At 40.0% G+C, this 14,692-nt stretch overlaps 2 protein-coding genes across 4 annotated transcripts in view; one reads left to right on the forward strand and one right to left on the reverse strand.

The window, feature by feature from the left end:
- Positions 1-11,141, forward strand: part of LOC133539526 (collagen alpha-1(IX) chain-like) — a 68,638-nt gene extending 57,497 nt beyond the window's left edge. Inside the window, exons 29-38 of the mRNA XM_061881503.1 lie at positions 4,204-4,257; positions 4,481-4,552; positions 4,623-4,658; positions 4,724-4,768; positions 4,844-4,876; positions 6,833-6,979; positions 7,062-7,116; positions 7,189-7,383; positions 7,441-7,527; positions 10,512-11,141. Of these exons, the coding sequence (XP_061737487.1) occupies positions 4,204-4,257; positions 4,481-4,552; positions 4,623-4,658; positions 4,724-4,768; positions 4,844-4,876; positions 6,833-6,979; positions 7,062-7,116; positions 7,189-7,383; positions 7,441-7,527; positions 10,512-10,717 (930 nt within the window). The 3' untranslated portion in view covers positions 10,718-11,141. The remainder of the gene's footprint in view (positions 1-4,203; positions 4,258-4,480; positions 4,553-4,622; positions 4,659-4,723; positions 4,769-4,843; positions 4,877-6,832; positions 6,980-7,061; positions 7,117-7,188; positions 7,384-7,440; positions 7,528-10,511) is intronic.
- The window catches only part of col22a1 (collagen, type XXII, alpha 1), a 109,833-nt gene continuing 106,260 nt past the window's right edge, over positions 11,120-14,692 (reverse strand). For all 3 annotated transcript variants that reach the window (XM_061882639.1, XM_061882638.1, XM_061882640.1), the window contains 2 exons: positions 14,047-14,124; positions 11,120-13,975 (listed from right to left, as the gene is read on the reverse strand). In XM_061882639.1, the coding sequence (XP_061738623.1) occupies positions 13,782-13,975; positions 14,047-14,124 (272 nt within the window). In that variant the 3' untranslated portion in view covers positions 11,120-13,781. The remainder of the gene's footprint in view (positions 13,976-14,046; positions 14,125-14,692) is intronic.

Consider the following 14,692-nt stretch of genomic DNA (forward strand, 5'->3'; position numbering starts at 1 on the left):
ACCTGCTATAGCAGCCGCAACATTAATACAGCCACAACGACAACTCTTGCTGACCTACTGCCCTCGGTAATGGCACCATTCCCAAAGTATGTGGGCTCTATTGATAACCTCACTAACAACTTTAACGACGCCCTGCGCGAAACCATTGATAACATAGCACCGCTAAAGTTAAAAAAGGCTCCAAAAAAGCGCACCCCGTGGTTTACAGAAGAAACTAGAGCTCAGAAATTATTATGTAGAAAGCTGGAACGCAAATGGCGCACGACTAAACTTGAGGTGCACCATCAAGCATGGAGTGATGGTTTAATAACTTATAAACGCATGCTTACCTTAGCTAAAGCTAAATATTACTCAAATCTCATCCACCGTAATAAAAATGATCCTAAATTTTTGTTTAGTACGGTAGCATCGCTAACCCAACAAGGGATTCCTTCCAGTAGCTCAACCCACTCAGCTGATGACTTTATGCAATTCTTTAGTAAGAAAATTGAAGTCATTAGAAAGGAGATTAAAGACAATGCGTCCCAGCTACAACGGGGTTCTATTAACACGGACACGATTGTATATACGGCGGATACTGCCCTCCAAAATACTTTCTCTCATTTTGAGGAAATAACATTAGAGGAATTGTTACAACGTGTAAATGGAATAAAACAGACAACATGTTTACTTGACCCTCTTCCTGGGAAACTGATCAAGGAGCTCTTTGAATTATTAGGTCCATCAGTGCTAAATATTATAAACTTATCACTCTCCTCGGGCAGTGTTCCCCTAGCATTCAAAAAAGCGGTTATTCATCCTCTTCTTAAAAGACCTAACCTCGATCCTGACCTCATGGTAAATTACCGACCGGTGTCTCACCTTCCCTTTATTTCAAAAATCCTTGAAAAAATTGTTGCGAAGCAGTTAAATGAACACTTAGCGTCTAACAATCTATGTGAAACCTTTCAATCCGGTTTCAGGGCAAATCACTCCACGGAGACAGCCCTCGCAAAAATGACTAATGATCTATTGCTAACGATGGATTCTGATGCGTCATCTATGTTGCTGCTCCTCGATCTTAGCGCTGCTTTCGATACCGTCGATCATAATATTTTATTAGAACGTATCAAAACACGAATTGGTATGTCAGACTTAGCCCTGTCTTGGTTTAACTCTTATCTTACTGATAGGATGCAGTGTGTCTCCCATAACAATGTGACCTCGGACTACGTTAAGGTAACGTGTGGAGTTCCCCAGGGTTCGGTCCTTGGCCCTGCACTCTTCAGCATCTACATGCTGCCGCTAGGTGACATCATACGCAAATACGGTATTAGCTTTCACTGTTATGCTGATGACACCCAACTCTACATGCCCCTAAAGCTGACCAACACGCCGGATTGTAGTCAGCTGGAGGCGTGTCTTAATGAAATTAAACAATGGATGTCCGCTAACTTTTTGCAACTCAACGCCAAAAAAACGGAAATGCTGATTATCGGTCCTGCTAGACACCGAACTCTATTTAATAATACAACTCTAACATTTGACAACCAAACAATTAAACAAGGCGACACGGTAAAGAATCTGGGTATTATCTTCGACCCAACTCTCTCCTTTGAGGCACACATTAAAAGCGTTACTAAAACGGCCTTCTTTCATCTCCGTAACATCGCTAAAATTCGCTCCATTCTGTCCACTAAAGACGCTGAGATCATTATCCATGCGTTTGTTACGTCTCGCCTCGACTACTGTAACGTATTATTTTCGGGTCTCCCCATGTCTAGTATTAAAAGATTGCAGTTGGTACAAAATGCGGCTGCTAGACTTTTGACAAGAACAAGAAAGTTTGATCACATTACGCCGGTACTGGCTCACCTGCACTGGCTTCCTGTGCACTTAAGATGTGACTTTAAGGTTTTACTACTTACGTATAAAATACTACACGGTCTAGCTCCATCTTATCTTGCCGATTGTATTGTACCATATGTCCCGGCAAGAAATCTGCGTTCAAAGGACTCCGGCTTATTAGTGATTCCCAAAGCCCAAAAAAAGTCTGCGGGCTATAGAGCATTTTCCGTTCGGGCTCCAGTACTCTGGAATGCCCTCCCGGTAACAGTTCGCGATGCCACCTCAGTAGAAGCATTTAAGTCTCACCTTAAAACTCATTTGTATACTCTAGCCTTTAAATAGACTCCCTTTTTAGACCAGTTGATCTGCCGTTTCTTTTCTTTTTCTTCTATGTCCCACTCTCCCGTGTGGAGGGGGTCCGGTCCGATCCGGTGGCCATGTACTGCTCGCCTGTGTATCGGCTGGGGACATCTCTGCGCTGCTGGTCCGCCTACGCTTGGGATGGTTTCCTGCTGGCTCCGCTGTGAACTGGACTCTCGCTGCTGTGTCTTGGATCCTCTTTGGACTGGACTCTCGCGACTGTGTTGTATCCATTGTGGATTGAACTTTCACAGTATCATGTTAGACCCGCTCGACATCCATTGCTTTCCTCCTCTCTAAGGTTCTCATAGTCATCATTGTCACTGACGTCCCACTGGGTGTGAGTTTTCCTTGCCCTTATGTGGGCCTACCGAGGATGTCGTGGTGGTTTGTGCAGCCCTTTGAGACACTAGTGATTTAGGGCTATATAAGTAAACATTGATTGATTGATTGATTGATATGTATGTATATATGTATATAAAGGTATATACAGTATAGGTATATATGTATGTATATATGTATATAAAGTATAGGTATGTATGTATGTATATATGTATATAAAGGTATATACAGTATAGGTATATATGTATGCATATAAAGGTATATACAGTACAGGCGTAATGTGATCAAACTTTCTTGTTCTTGTCAAAAGTCTAGCAGCCGCATTTTGTACCAACTGTAATCTTTTAATGCTAGACATGGGGAGACCCGAAAATAATACATTACAGTAATCAAGTAAATGAATAAAATAAATTAACACTGCATTACTGGTAGTAAAGTAAATTATATTTACATAGCGCTTTTCTCTAGTCACTCAAGGCGCTTCACGTAGTGAAACTAAGTTACATTAAAAGCAGTGTGGGTGGCACTGGGAGCAGGCAGGTCAAGTATCTTGCCCAAGGACACAACGGCAGCAACGAGAATAGCGGAAGCGGGGATCGAACCTGCAACACTCAAGTTGCTGGCACGGCCGAGCCACGCCGCCCCAGGTCCTTGTCACTGTTGATGTTGTAGGAGCAGATCCATTCAAATGGACATCATCTTTATATCTAATGATGGTCACAGCTGCACTCGGGCACATTACCGTCATGTTTTACCAGGGGTGTAACAACATCAAAAAAAAAAATAAAAAAAATAAAAAAAATAAAACCCACTCCACTTCAACTTAAAGACATCACAAGTCTGCCATAAGCTCAGTGTGTTTGATCGTTCTTTGACTCATTTCACTTGATCAACATTCCACACTACAAAATAAAAGTATGTATGATTCTTGCTGATATCCTACTGTGCCAATATTGGCTCCAGTACTAAAGTGAAACAGCTGTATTGGAACTAGGGCTGTGAATCTTTCCGCACCACACCATTTGATTCGATTCTTGCAGATAACGATTCAGAATTGATTCTCGATTCAAAATCAACATTTTTCAAACATTGGGTGCCAGTTCTAAGATTAAAAATCTACCCACACATTTTTTAAAGTGGCTGGATAGGACAGATCAAAAATAATATAATTTTTTTTTTAATCACATTTTTTTTTAATCAATTAAGAGTCGTTTAACAAGTTTTGCAATTCATTCAAAAAAAATTAAATAAATAAATAAATAAATCCCCTACCCCTAATTGGAACCCCCTAACTTTCACTTTCCTTTCACAAAGCGAGCCATGGTATTTTTCGCCGACGTATTCTTGTGCCACACAAACGTTTATTTTTGTCAAATATGAACAATTTATGGCAGTGTGTATGCAACCGTGACACGTGAGAACACAATGACCGCGTGTACATGGATACTAAAACGTGACGACTCTTGCGAGTCAGAGCTTTTCTTCTTGTCAATCACACAGACACACAACAGTGACCGAAATCTATGAGCACCAAAAGACAATCAATGAAATATAATAGGATTTCACTTGTTTTTAAAAGACAATTAAAGGATAGGGGAGTCCTATACAGTAGTTGAGTCTGATATATTATTTTCAACAATTCAAATGTTTTATTGAAACACATTATATTTTTAGGGTGAAAGTGGGAAACAAGGGCCAGTGGGTCCTGCCGGTCCCCCAGGAATAGAGGTGAGATATTTCTACATTCCTGTCTGAGTGGGACTATCCAAGGCTAGCTGCAATCTGCTCAAACAACCACCAGAGGGCATCTGTGAGCAGATACTACTGTATCATCTCTTTCGGACTTATCAGGGTCTTTTTCTTCCTCACACTTTAAGTGGGAGATGAGGCAAAAAACTGACCCACTATATTTGCGGCAGAGCTGTAATTCTATTATTGACGGTCCTGACAGGGACAAAAGGGAGAAAAAGGCGACAGTGGTTCCCTAGGAATGAAGGGACACACGGGACAGAAAGGCGATGAGGTTGGTAGCGTGTGTTCATCTTAAACATCACCTTGTCAACATGCAGACATCACAAAACGATTCATTTCAGGGTCCAATGGGACCAACAGGACCAAAAGGAAGCTTGGTGAGTCTGCTGCAGATGAATATTTCATAACTCGACACCAAACTTACTTGTTGTCTCATGAGTAGGGAGATGCTGGTGCTGCTGGAGATCCTGGAGTCAAGGGAGACCAAGTATGTTGTACTCATGTTGCCTTGCTTTACTAATAACTTTTTCCAAAAGTCTTTCTTCTACTTTTTGTGTTTTAGGGCCCGCCTGGGATTCCTGGAAATAAAGGAGAGGTAAGAATGTTTATTGTTTTGCTAATTTTAGCAGGTGCACTTTAAAACACAAGCATATATATATATATATATATACATATATATACAAACATATATATACATTAGGGGTGTGGGAAAAAATCTATTCGAATTCGAATCACGATTCTCACGTTGTGCGATTCAGAATCGATTCAAATTTTTTTTTTTGGATCGATTTTTTTTTAGCAATCCAACAAACCACTACACAACAATACATAACAATGCAATCCATTTCCAAAACCAAACCTGAGCCAGCAACACTCAGAACTGCAATAAAGACACAAACCCCAACACAGAAAAAAACAAAAGTAGTGAAACAAAAATGAATATTATCAACAACAGTATCAATATTAGTTAACATTTCAGCATAGCAGTGATTAAAAAACCGTTATTGACATTATCATTAGACATTTATAAAAATAATAAAGAACAATAGTGTCACAGTGGCTTACACTTGCATGGCATCTCATAAGCTTGACAACACACTGTGTCCAATGTTTTCACAAAGATAAAATAAGTCATATTTTTGGTTCCTTTAATAGTTAACACAAATTGACATTATTGCAATCAGTTGATAAAACATTGTCCTTAACAATTTTAAAAGCTTTTTACAAAAATCTACTACTCTGCTAGCATGTCAGCAGACTGGGGTAGATCCTGCTGAAATCTATGTATTGAATGAATACACAATCATTTTGAATCAGGGAAAAAAATCGTTTTTGAATTGAAAATCGTGTTGAATTGAAAAAAAAAAAAAAATCGATTTGGAATCAAATTGTGACCGAAGAATCGAATCGTGGGACACCCAAAGATTCACAGCCCTAATATATATACATACATACATATATGCATGCATGCAGACATTGAATTAATGTTACAATTATTAATTGTAATAATATTGTTACAATTTTACAAGAAGGCCCTAAAAATAGGGCTCCACTTTTGAAAATACACGAGCTCGATACTAATTTACATTGAATACGCCATACACATACTACTAATTAGCATTAGTGATTCTACATGGCACTTTCAATACCTCCGAATTTGTAATGACAACTAAAATAAAGATGCACATTACAATCAAACCGGTGCTGTGTGATATGTACAATACTTACAGTATAAACAATCAAAGACAATATCTTAAATTCATACAAATATTACTCTATTTGTGGGAATTACTCTGAAATATTGTCTCTAATTCGCGTGGCGCAGTGGGAGAGTGGCCGTGCGCAACCCGAGGGTCCCTGGTTCAAATCCCACCTAGTACCAACCTCGTCACGTCCGTTGTGTCCTGAGCAAGACACTTCACCCTTGCTCCTGATGGGTGCTGGTTGGCGCCTTGCATGGCAGCTCCCTCCATCAGTGTGTGAATGTGTGTGTGAATGGGTAAATGTGGAAGTAGTGTCAAAGCGCTTTGAGTACCTTGAAGGTAGAAAAGCGCTATACAAGTACAACCCATTTATCATTTATTTAAACATTCCATTCCCATATCCCTATTCTTTGACAGTGAGAGCATTTTATCAACAAAAATACAGATATTAAATAACAATAAAATGTTTCTAAAAAAGTATAAATAGTACTAGAATACACTAAGTTGTACAGTATTACTGTGCGTGGTGTGTGTATGCTTGAACTGCTTTACATATCACTACAATAAACCAGAAAAGAATCAAATTAAATAAAAAGGTGATTTCAAATGCTGCTAGATGTGGTTTGACTCTGACTGTTGGGTGATGTTGTGTCTGCATGTGCATAGTAAACCCGACTTGCAGCTACGAATCAGATCACTTTGGCCAAATCTGTTATACTGTTAAAAAAAGATTTGATTCATTGAGGAAGGTCACATCCATTATAGCCTTTTGAAAAAGTGCAGGGGACATGTCCAGATGATGGACATACTGTCAGGGGCTAGATGTGGACTTACATTTTCATCATCAGGTTGGCGACAAGGGAGTCAGAGGATCTACGGGAGCAGAAGGCAGACCGGGTCAACCGGGCCATGAAGGTCAGTCTGGTCCAATGGGAGCAAGAGGACTGGAAGGAGAACCAGGTGTACCAGGAGCACCAGGACCCCGAGGTCTGCCTGTAAGTCTTCACTCCAACACCTCCCCTGAAATACTTTTTCGAAGTGGTGTGACCATATCAACACAACGTTACAAACTCACAGGGCCCGAAGGTTAGCGACGAGAATCTTCGTGAAATGTGTTCAGCGGTTGTTGAAGGTACAACTCGTACGTCAGACCCTGCTTACTTTGTTGGACTTCCCATGCTAACACTCGGTTTCCTTTTCATAGAACGACTGGCTGAGTTGATGAAAGATTTCCTGAAGAGGCCGGCTGCCATCGGAGCTCCTGGTATTGCAGGACCAGCAGGACCACCAGGACCTGCTGGAGCAGAAGGAGCTGCAGGAGCTCCAGGGGCTCCAGGGCTGATGGGCCCTAAAGGTCATCCGGGGTTCTTCGGACTTCCAGGCGCAGCAGGAAAGAAGGGTCAGTATGAACTATGTCTGCAGTTAAAAGTGTAAACATGAATAAATATATGTGCAGGTGATCCTGGACTCAAAGGAGATAAAGGAGAAAAGGGAGAAGACGGTGTTGGACTTAAAGGAAGTGCAGGTCCACCTGGTGCAACAGGTAACAAGATTTACACAACTAACTCATAAGGTTGAGGTTAATCGCCCAAAAAAAACATATTTACTAACACAGGTGTGGGCCGCACTCAGTTGTAATTCACCTTTCCACCACTTGTGGCAGTAATGACAAAATCAAAAGTCATACAGCAGTTTCTTAAGTGCAAAAATTATGACTAAAGTGGTGAAGCTTTATTTTCCTTTACACTATTATTTTATTGACAGTTTAGTTAAGAAACATCTGTATTATTTTTAATATTGATTTTGGCACTTAGAATTGTGTATAAATCAATTTTTTGCCAGGTATTTTGAGTCTCTTCTCATGCAGTATTTTTGGTTAGTGTTTATTTTTCTTCCCAGCCTGACCTAGGTCTAAGGTTTATTTGTTAAATAAACAATATTAATCACATGCTCTCATGTCATTTGACAAAGTTTATCCCATTAAACTGTAAGTAGCTCACATATAATTATCGAGTACAATTAAAATCAGGAGTAAGATTACTAATTCAGTGTTCAAATTTGAGTGGGCTCTGCGCCCTTCTTTCGTAGAAAGGTTAGGTTAAGAACCTCTGCATTAAATGATCTTATGAAGCTTCACTATGACAACAATTATTAAGAATCATTATAATATAACATAACAGGGGATCCTTAATAATAAAGTAACACTCCTTTAAATTTACATTAAATACATTGTCCCATCCATCCATCCATTTTCTACTGCTTATTCCCTTTTGGGGACACGGGGGGCGCTGGCGCCTATCTCAGCTACACTCGGGCGGAAGGCAGGGTACACCCTGGAGAAGTCTCCAATTAATTAAAAGTATGAAACAAATGTTTTATAATTATAGGAAATTATTTTACGATTTTAGGTAAATTATGGGCAAAAACTGATTTCACATCCATTGAAATGTTATTACAGTACAAAAGTACTCCTGTCCGAAGACTTATTAAATACAACTATTAATTACATTGTAATGTACCAATATTATGTTGATATCAGCGCGATACAAGCATTCCTGGAGGGTAATTGTGTGTGAAATCATGTGTGATACAAGCAGTCCTGCAGCGTATTTACTTGTGTGATATCATGTGCGATACAAGCATTCCTGGAGGGTGTTTATTCGTGTGATATCATGTGTGATACAAGCAGTCCTGCAGCGTGTTTACATGTGTGTGATATCTGAGCGATACAAGCAGTCCTGCAGCATGTTTACGTGTGTATGATATCTGAGCGATACAAGCAGTCCTGCAGCGTGTTTACGTGTGTGTGATATCTGAGCGATACAAGCAGTCCTGCAGTGTGTTTACGTGTGTGATATCATGGCCGATACAAGCATTCCTGGAGGGTGTCTGTGTGTGAAATCATGTAAGATACAAGCAAGCAGCGTATTTACTTGTGTGTGATACAAGCAGTCCTGCAGAGTGTTTACTTGTGTGTGATATTATGTGTAATACAAGCAGTCCTGTAGCGTATTTACTTGTGTGTGATATCATGTGTGATACAAGCATTCCTGGAGGTTGTTTACTTGTGTGTGATATCATATTATGTGTGATACAAGCAGTCCTGTAGCGTATTTACTTGTGTGTGATATCATGTGCGATACAAGCATTCCTGGAGGTTGTTTACTTGTGTGTGATAGCATGTGATGTGCGATACAAGCAGTTTACTTGTGTGTGGTACAATGTGCGATACTAAAATAATCCTCCAGCGTGTTTACTTGTGATTTCAGGTGCGATACAAATAGTCCTGCAGCCTGTTTGTGTGTGATATCATGTGCGATACAAGCATTCCTGGAGGGTGTTTGTGTGTGAAATCATGTAAGATACAAGCAATCCTGTACCGTATTTACTTGTGTATTATGTGCGATACAAGCATTCCTGGAGATTATTTACTTGTGTGTGATATCAAATGATGTACGATACAAGCAGTCCTGCAGCGTGTTTACTTGTGTGATACAATGTGCGATACTAATAGTCCTCCAGCGTGTTTACTTGTGATTTCATGTGCGATACAAATAGTCCTGCAGCCTGTTTACTTGTGTGTGATATCATGTGTGTTATACAAGCATTCCTGGGGGGTGTTTCCTTGTGTGTGATATCGTGTGCGATACAGGCAGACCTGCAGACTACTTACTTGTGCAAAGTCAGACAGACAGTTAACATCTAAATGTTCTCCAATAAGCAAACAATTTCTTCTACTTGACTAAAGTCATTTACAAAAGGTAAACAAACATGCTAGGCTATAGACAACTTTGACTAATTTCACTCAGTAAAACCTTCTTTAACATTCCACACTACAAAATAATAAATGTATGCACAAGTCCTGCTGATATCGGATCAGATAAATATCGCTTTTGGGCCACAGACAAGGTTTCTACTGTTGGTAGGGTGTAATCATCGTTTGCTACAAAAGGCAATATTCATATTGTGTTATTGTAACAGTACTTTAATTTGAAGGTTTGTATGTGACTACCTGCGAGCAACAAGGTTGTTCTACTTAGTAAACTGGTTATTTAGGAACTATGCTCCGTGACAGGAAGTGAATAACCAGTACAAATAACCATTACAGTACAGTATTGTATACAAAATTAAAAAGTTGTATCAGGACGTTATTAAATTTGTAATGTTTAGAAATAAAAATATAATAAAAATGACCTAAATTCTCAAATAAAATGACTATACAAAAATTAATAAAATTATAAGATTTGATGTTAATACGGCTCATAGTCCCCTAATAAAGGAAACACTCTAAAAATTAACATTTTAAATAGTCTAATAGAAAAATAGTTTTTTTATTCAAGCAAATTTTAGCCAGATTTTTACTCTTTGAAAGCATGACTGGTGGGATTTCCCTTAAATATAATATTTATTATAATTAACATTATTAGGGATTTTTAAACAAAACTTAAAAAGGAATAAAACCTTTAAGAAAATGTCCAGACTGTGTTATGACGATGCTTCAATGATGTTTGTCACGCCCACCTTCAGGTGCAACAGGAGCTCCCGGCGTGGGCAAAGACGGCAAGGACGGGCAGCGGGGAGAACAAGGAAGCCCCGGCGTCCCGGGCGCGGCCGGTCCGAGGGGTCGCCCTGGTCCAGCAGGTCTTTGTGATCCGTCCACTTGTACAAACCGACTCCCAGCACCTCTCTACGTTTATGGCGGCCAGAAGTCCGCTGCTTACCACCACAAATAAAACATCAGATCCAAGAAGCAGCTGGCAGTGCCTTGCAGCAACATGACTGAACTAAAACTAAATACAATCTTCATTAATATCACAACACTAACTGAGCCACTTAGCAGGAAAGGAGAACAACTTCAAATTACAACCTGGAGTGTGATGGAGTTTAAATATTGTTCTTACACACACACACACACACACACACACACACACACACAATAAAGACATGTTTTTGAAGGCGTCACATACCTCACATATGAAGATTTTTTCCCTCCCAATAAAAAAAAAAAAAGAGAAAGATTCACCTGGAAACGACTGGCTGTTGCCTGGATACAAGATGTCAATAAAGAAGAATCATGTACATGCCTTAGCACACCAAGGACAATATTGACAAACGACTTTTCATGTTCAACGTAATAAAGTTGTGGTTTGAGATGGATTTATTCCAGTCTTTATAGTTACAGTACATACTTGACAATACGCACACACTTTAGCACCATTTGATCGTACATTAGTCAGGATTAAGGGGACCGTGGAAACAATTCGATAAGACCATGGCACGGCATGTACCACCATATTTGCTACCTCAAATTAGCTTCCAAAAGGTGTTGCAGCGAAGTTAAACATTCCTATTTTAGCGATCATATACCGTATTTCCTTGAATTGCCGCCGGGTATATAGTATGCGCCTGCCTAGAATTACTGCCGGGTCAAACTCGTTTCGCAAAATAATTAGCGCATGCTTAGCATTACCGCCGGCTCAGGATTAGCGCCGGGTCAAACTCGTCACGTCACGAGTGACACTTCACCTGTCATCATTTTCAAAATGGAGGAGGCTGATTTCAATAATTTGAAATTGCAAAAAGGGAAGAAGATTAAGAGCTATTCAGGAGGATTTAAGGTCCAAGCTATTGAATATGCTAAAAAGAACAGTAAGCAGCTAAGTTTTATTAATATACCGTAGCTGCGTGTGTCAAATATGAGTCATTAAATGACTCCCGCCTCCTGGTGGTAGAGGGCGCTAGTGATCCTTCTTGAGACTACTCGGCTGCAGAAGAAGTGACAACAAGCAGCAATCGTTTATTTTTTCCTCTCGCTTGCACTTTTAACACGAAGGATTACATATCTAAAATAAAACAGTTCTCTAAACTGGACTTTAAATCGAAGCAGGAAGTAATAAAGGACGATGTCCATCGAGACAGAGAGACTTTTAAAACTGAAGAAAGATAAGGAAGACTTCTATAAACAAGTTATCGATGCTTTTGATCAGAAGGAGCTGCGCATGGACTTCATTTATAAGTAGAGGTAAGACCATAATAACGTTTTTTTTAATTAAATGTGCTTTTCATGATGGTATCCTTACATCACATTCAAATTTATAAGCGCAGACCTAAATTTACCGCATGCCTTTTAATTAATTAGCGCCTCGGCGGCAATTCAAGGAAATACGGTAGCTTCCAAAAGGTGTTGCAGCGAAGTTAATCATTCCTATTTTAGCGATCATATATTTGTATTTTTGGGATGATATGTTATGTTCCCGCGTACCACAGTTTGACATTCAGGACCTAACCAGCCAAGGTAACTAAACTTCATGAATAATTAATATTTATATTGATAAAAGTAATAGCTTTACAGAATGTATACTGAGAGTTTGTATAGGATTGACTTATTGGCAACTATTTTCTTTCTAAATCGGGGATCTTAGCATAATGTGGAGACCAAAGAAGAAGAAAAAAGAAAAAATTCACATTTCTATTTGTGAAATTATTTGAATATGTTTTTGATAAAAGTTAAAGTCCCAACGATAGTCACACACCCACGACTTGTGGTGAAATTGTCCCCTGCATTTGACCCATCCCTATGTTCACCCCCGAGGCGTACTTGCCAACCTTGACACCTAATTCGGGAGATGGTTGTTGACCAAGTATGCCTTGCATTCACATGTGTGTGTATATGTAAGCCGCATATACTAAGTGACTGGGCCGGCACGCTGTTTGAAGGGAGGGAAAGCGGACACGACGACAGGTTGAAGGGGACGCCAAAGACACGCCCCCAATATTGATGTCTGCGTGGAAATTGGGAGAAATTCGGGAGAATGGTTGCTCCGGGAGATTTTCGGGAGGGGCACCGAATTTCGGGAGTCTCCCGGAAAAAATCGGGAGGGTTGGCAAGTATGCCTCCTAGGAGGTGAGAGGAGCAGTGAGCAACAGCAGTGGCCACGCTCGGGAATCATGATAAAACTTGACTTTAACTTTATGCAGGTTGTGTAATATAACAATTCATAGGAAATACATTGTCCAATAATTTATGGAAAATAAACACAATTCAAACATTAATTTGAAACCTTCCTGAAACTGGACCAGTAACAGCACTGTTGGGGACAATGACAACTTTTAGGGGAATTTTGCCATTTTATCAGCTACTGAGCAGGAAGGGGCTAGGAATATATTTAAGGTAAAATTTCATTTCGTCATTCATTGACATTTTACAAGCAAAAGAGGGGCTCCCACAGATGACGGGGCCCTATTTACGCACAGCGGGTGAGGAAAGGGTGGCCCTTAACTTTGTAATAAGTAAAAACACTTCAAAGTCCTAATAAAATACTATAAAAATAGCTTCTATATGACAATCCAAATGACTTGATGCAGACAAAGCAAGTCATTCATCTTCAATTCTGTGCAACACTTATTTTAAATTGATTTGTTTTTTTAAGGACTTTTTGAGGTAGAAAAGCTCAAATCAAGGAGTTGGGAGGAGAGGTGAGCTACTTTGGTTTATTCCCTAATTAAAATGATATTTCAAAGTTTTTGGCCAATGAGAGCACGAGAAGCACAAATCTAATCAACATCACTTGCCTGAAATAATTGCACTAGGTAAAATATGCTTGAGTTTACCTGGAGGGAGCGCCTTGTCTCCCATGAGTCTTACAGCAAGCATGCAAGTCAGGAAGAAATACTTAGCTGCTCTCCTGAAAAAGTCAGATCCAACAAGCTTCATAGCAGAAAACAAAAAGAATGACCGTCAGTCCTCCAAAAAAAGAAAAAGTCCTGGATTGAGACAATGTTCATAAATACAACTCTTTAGGTCCCTTTGACGTTCTTGCTGTGAGGTCTGTTGGCCAGGCTGGCATAGTAGGCACACTGTGAGGGGTCACACTGGCCAGGAGGCCCTGCAGGTCCTGGTTGACCGTGAGGACCGGGGTTACCTGGTTCTCCTTGGGCTCCGGCTTGTCCCGGGCTTCCGTCTTTACCGTAGCCTGGAATACCGGCTGGACCTGTAGAGGGCGACATTTCTTTAAAGCCTGAAGATGTCGGCGAGAGTGGCCATGTTGTTTGCGGCCGTTACCTATTGGACCGGGAGCACCATGTTCGCCTCTTTCACCCACACCTGCTTCTCCCTTTTCTCCTGCAGCCCCCTTTTCACCTGGAAGAAAAAACAAACTTTATCATCTCCTACTTAACGCTTCTATTCAACTACAAAATGCAATGTGTAAAGAAATTGCGTGTGAATGCAAAAAAAGGGAAGCCGGACTAAAATGCTAACAGTTAGCACAAAATACATGAAACCTAAAGGAGCAGTCTGCACATTTGTCAAAGCAAAAAATACTACAAGAACACCGGCGGCTAGATTATGTCACCTTAGTGGGTTAGCACACACATTGTTTTGACAATTGTCTATATTTTCCACACTTACAATGTTTAAATAACAAAAATGTTTACTGGCCTGAGTGACATGATTGGTGTTCACGACTGTCACTCACCTGTCTTGTCAACACGTGCATGAGCAGCCATGTTGTTGTCATGAAACATTCAATGACAGCTAATGCTAGCTATCCAAATCGCTATTAGCTAACAACACCTAAAGCTAATGCACGTGCATGTGTTACACACATATGCAGTGGGGCAAAATAGTATTTAGTCAGCCAGCGATTGTGCAAGTTCTCCCACTTAAAATTATGACAGAGGTCTGTAATTTTCATCATAGGTACACT

This window comes from Nerophis ophidion, linkage group LG21 (genome assembly GCF_033978795.1).
Source record: "Nerophis ophidion isolate RoL-2023_Sa linkage group LG21, RoL_Noph_v1.0, whole genome shotgun sequence".
In the NCBI taxonomy this organism is placed as follows: Eukaryota; Metazoa; Chordata; class Actinopteri; order Syngnathiformes; family Syngnathidae; genus Nerophis; species Nerophis ophidion.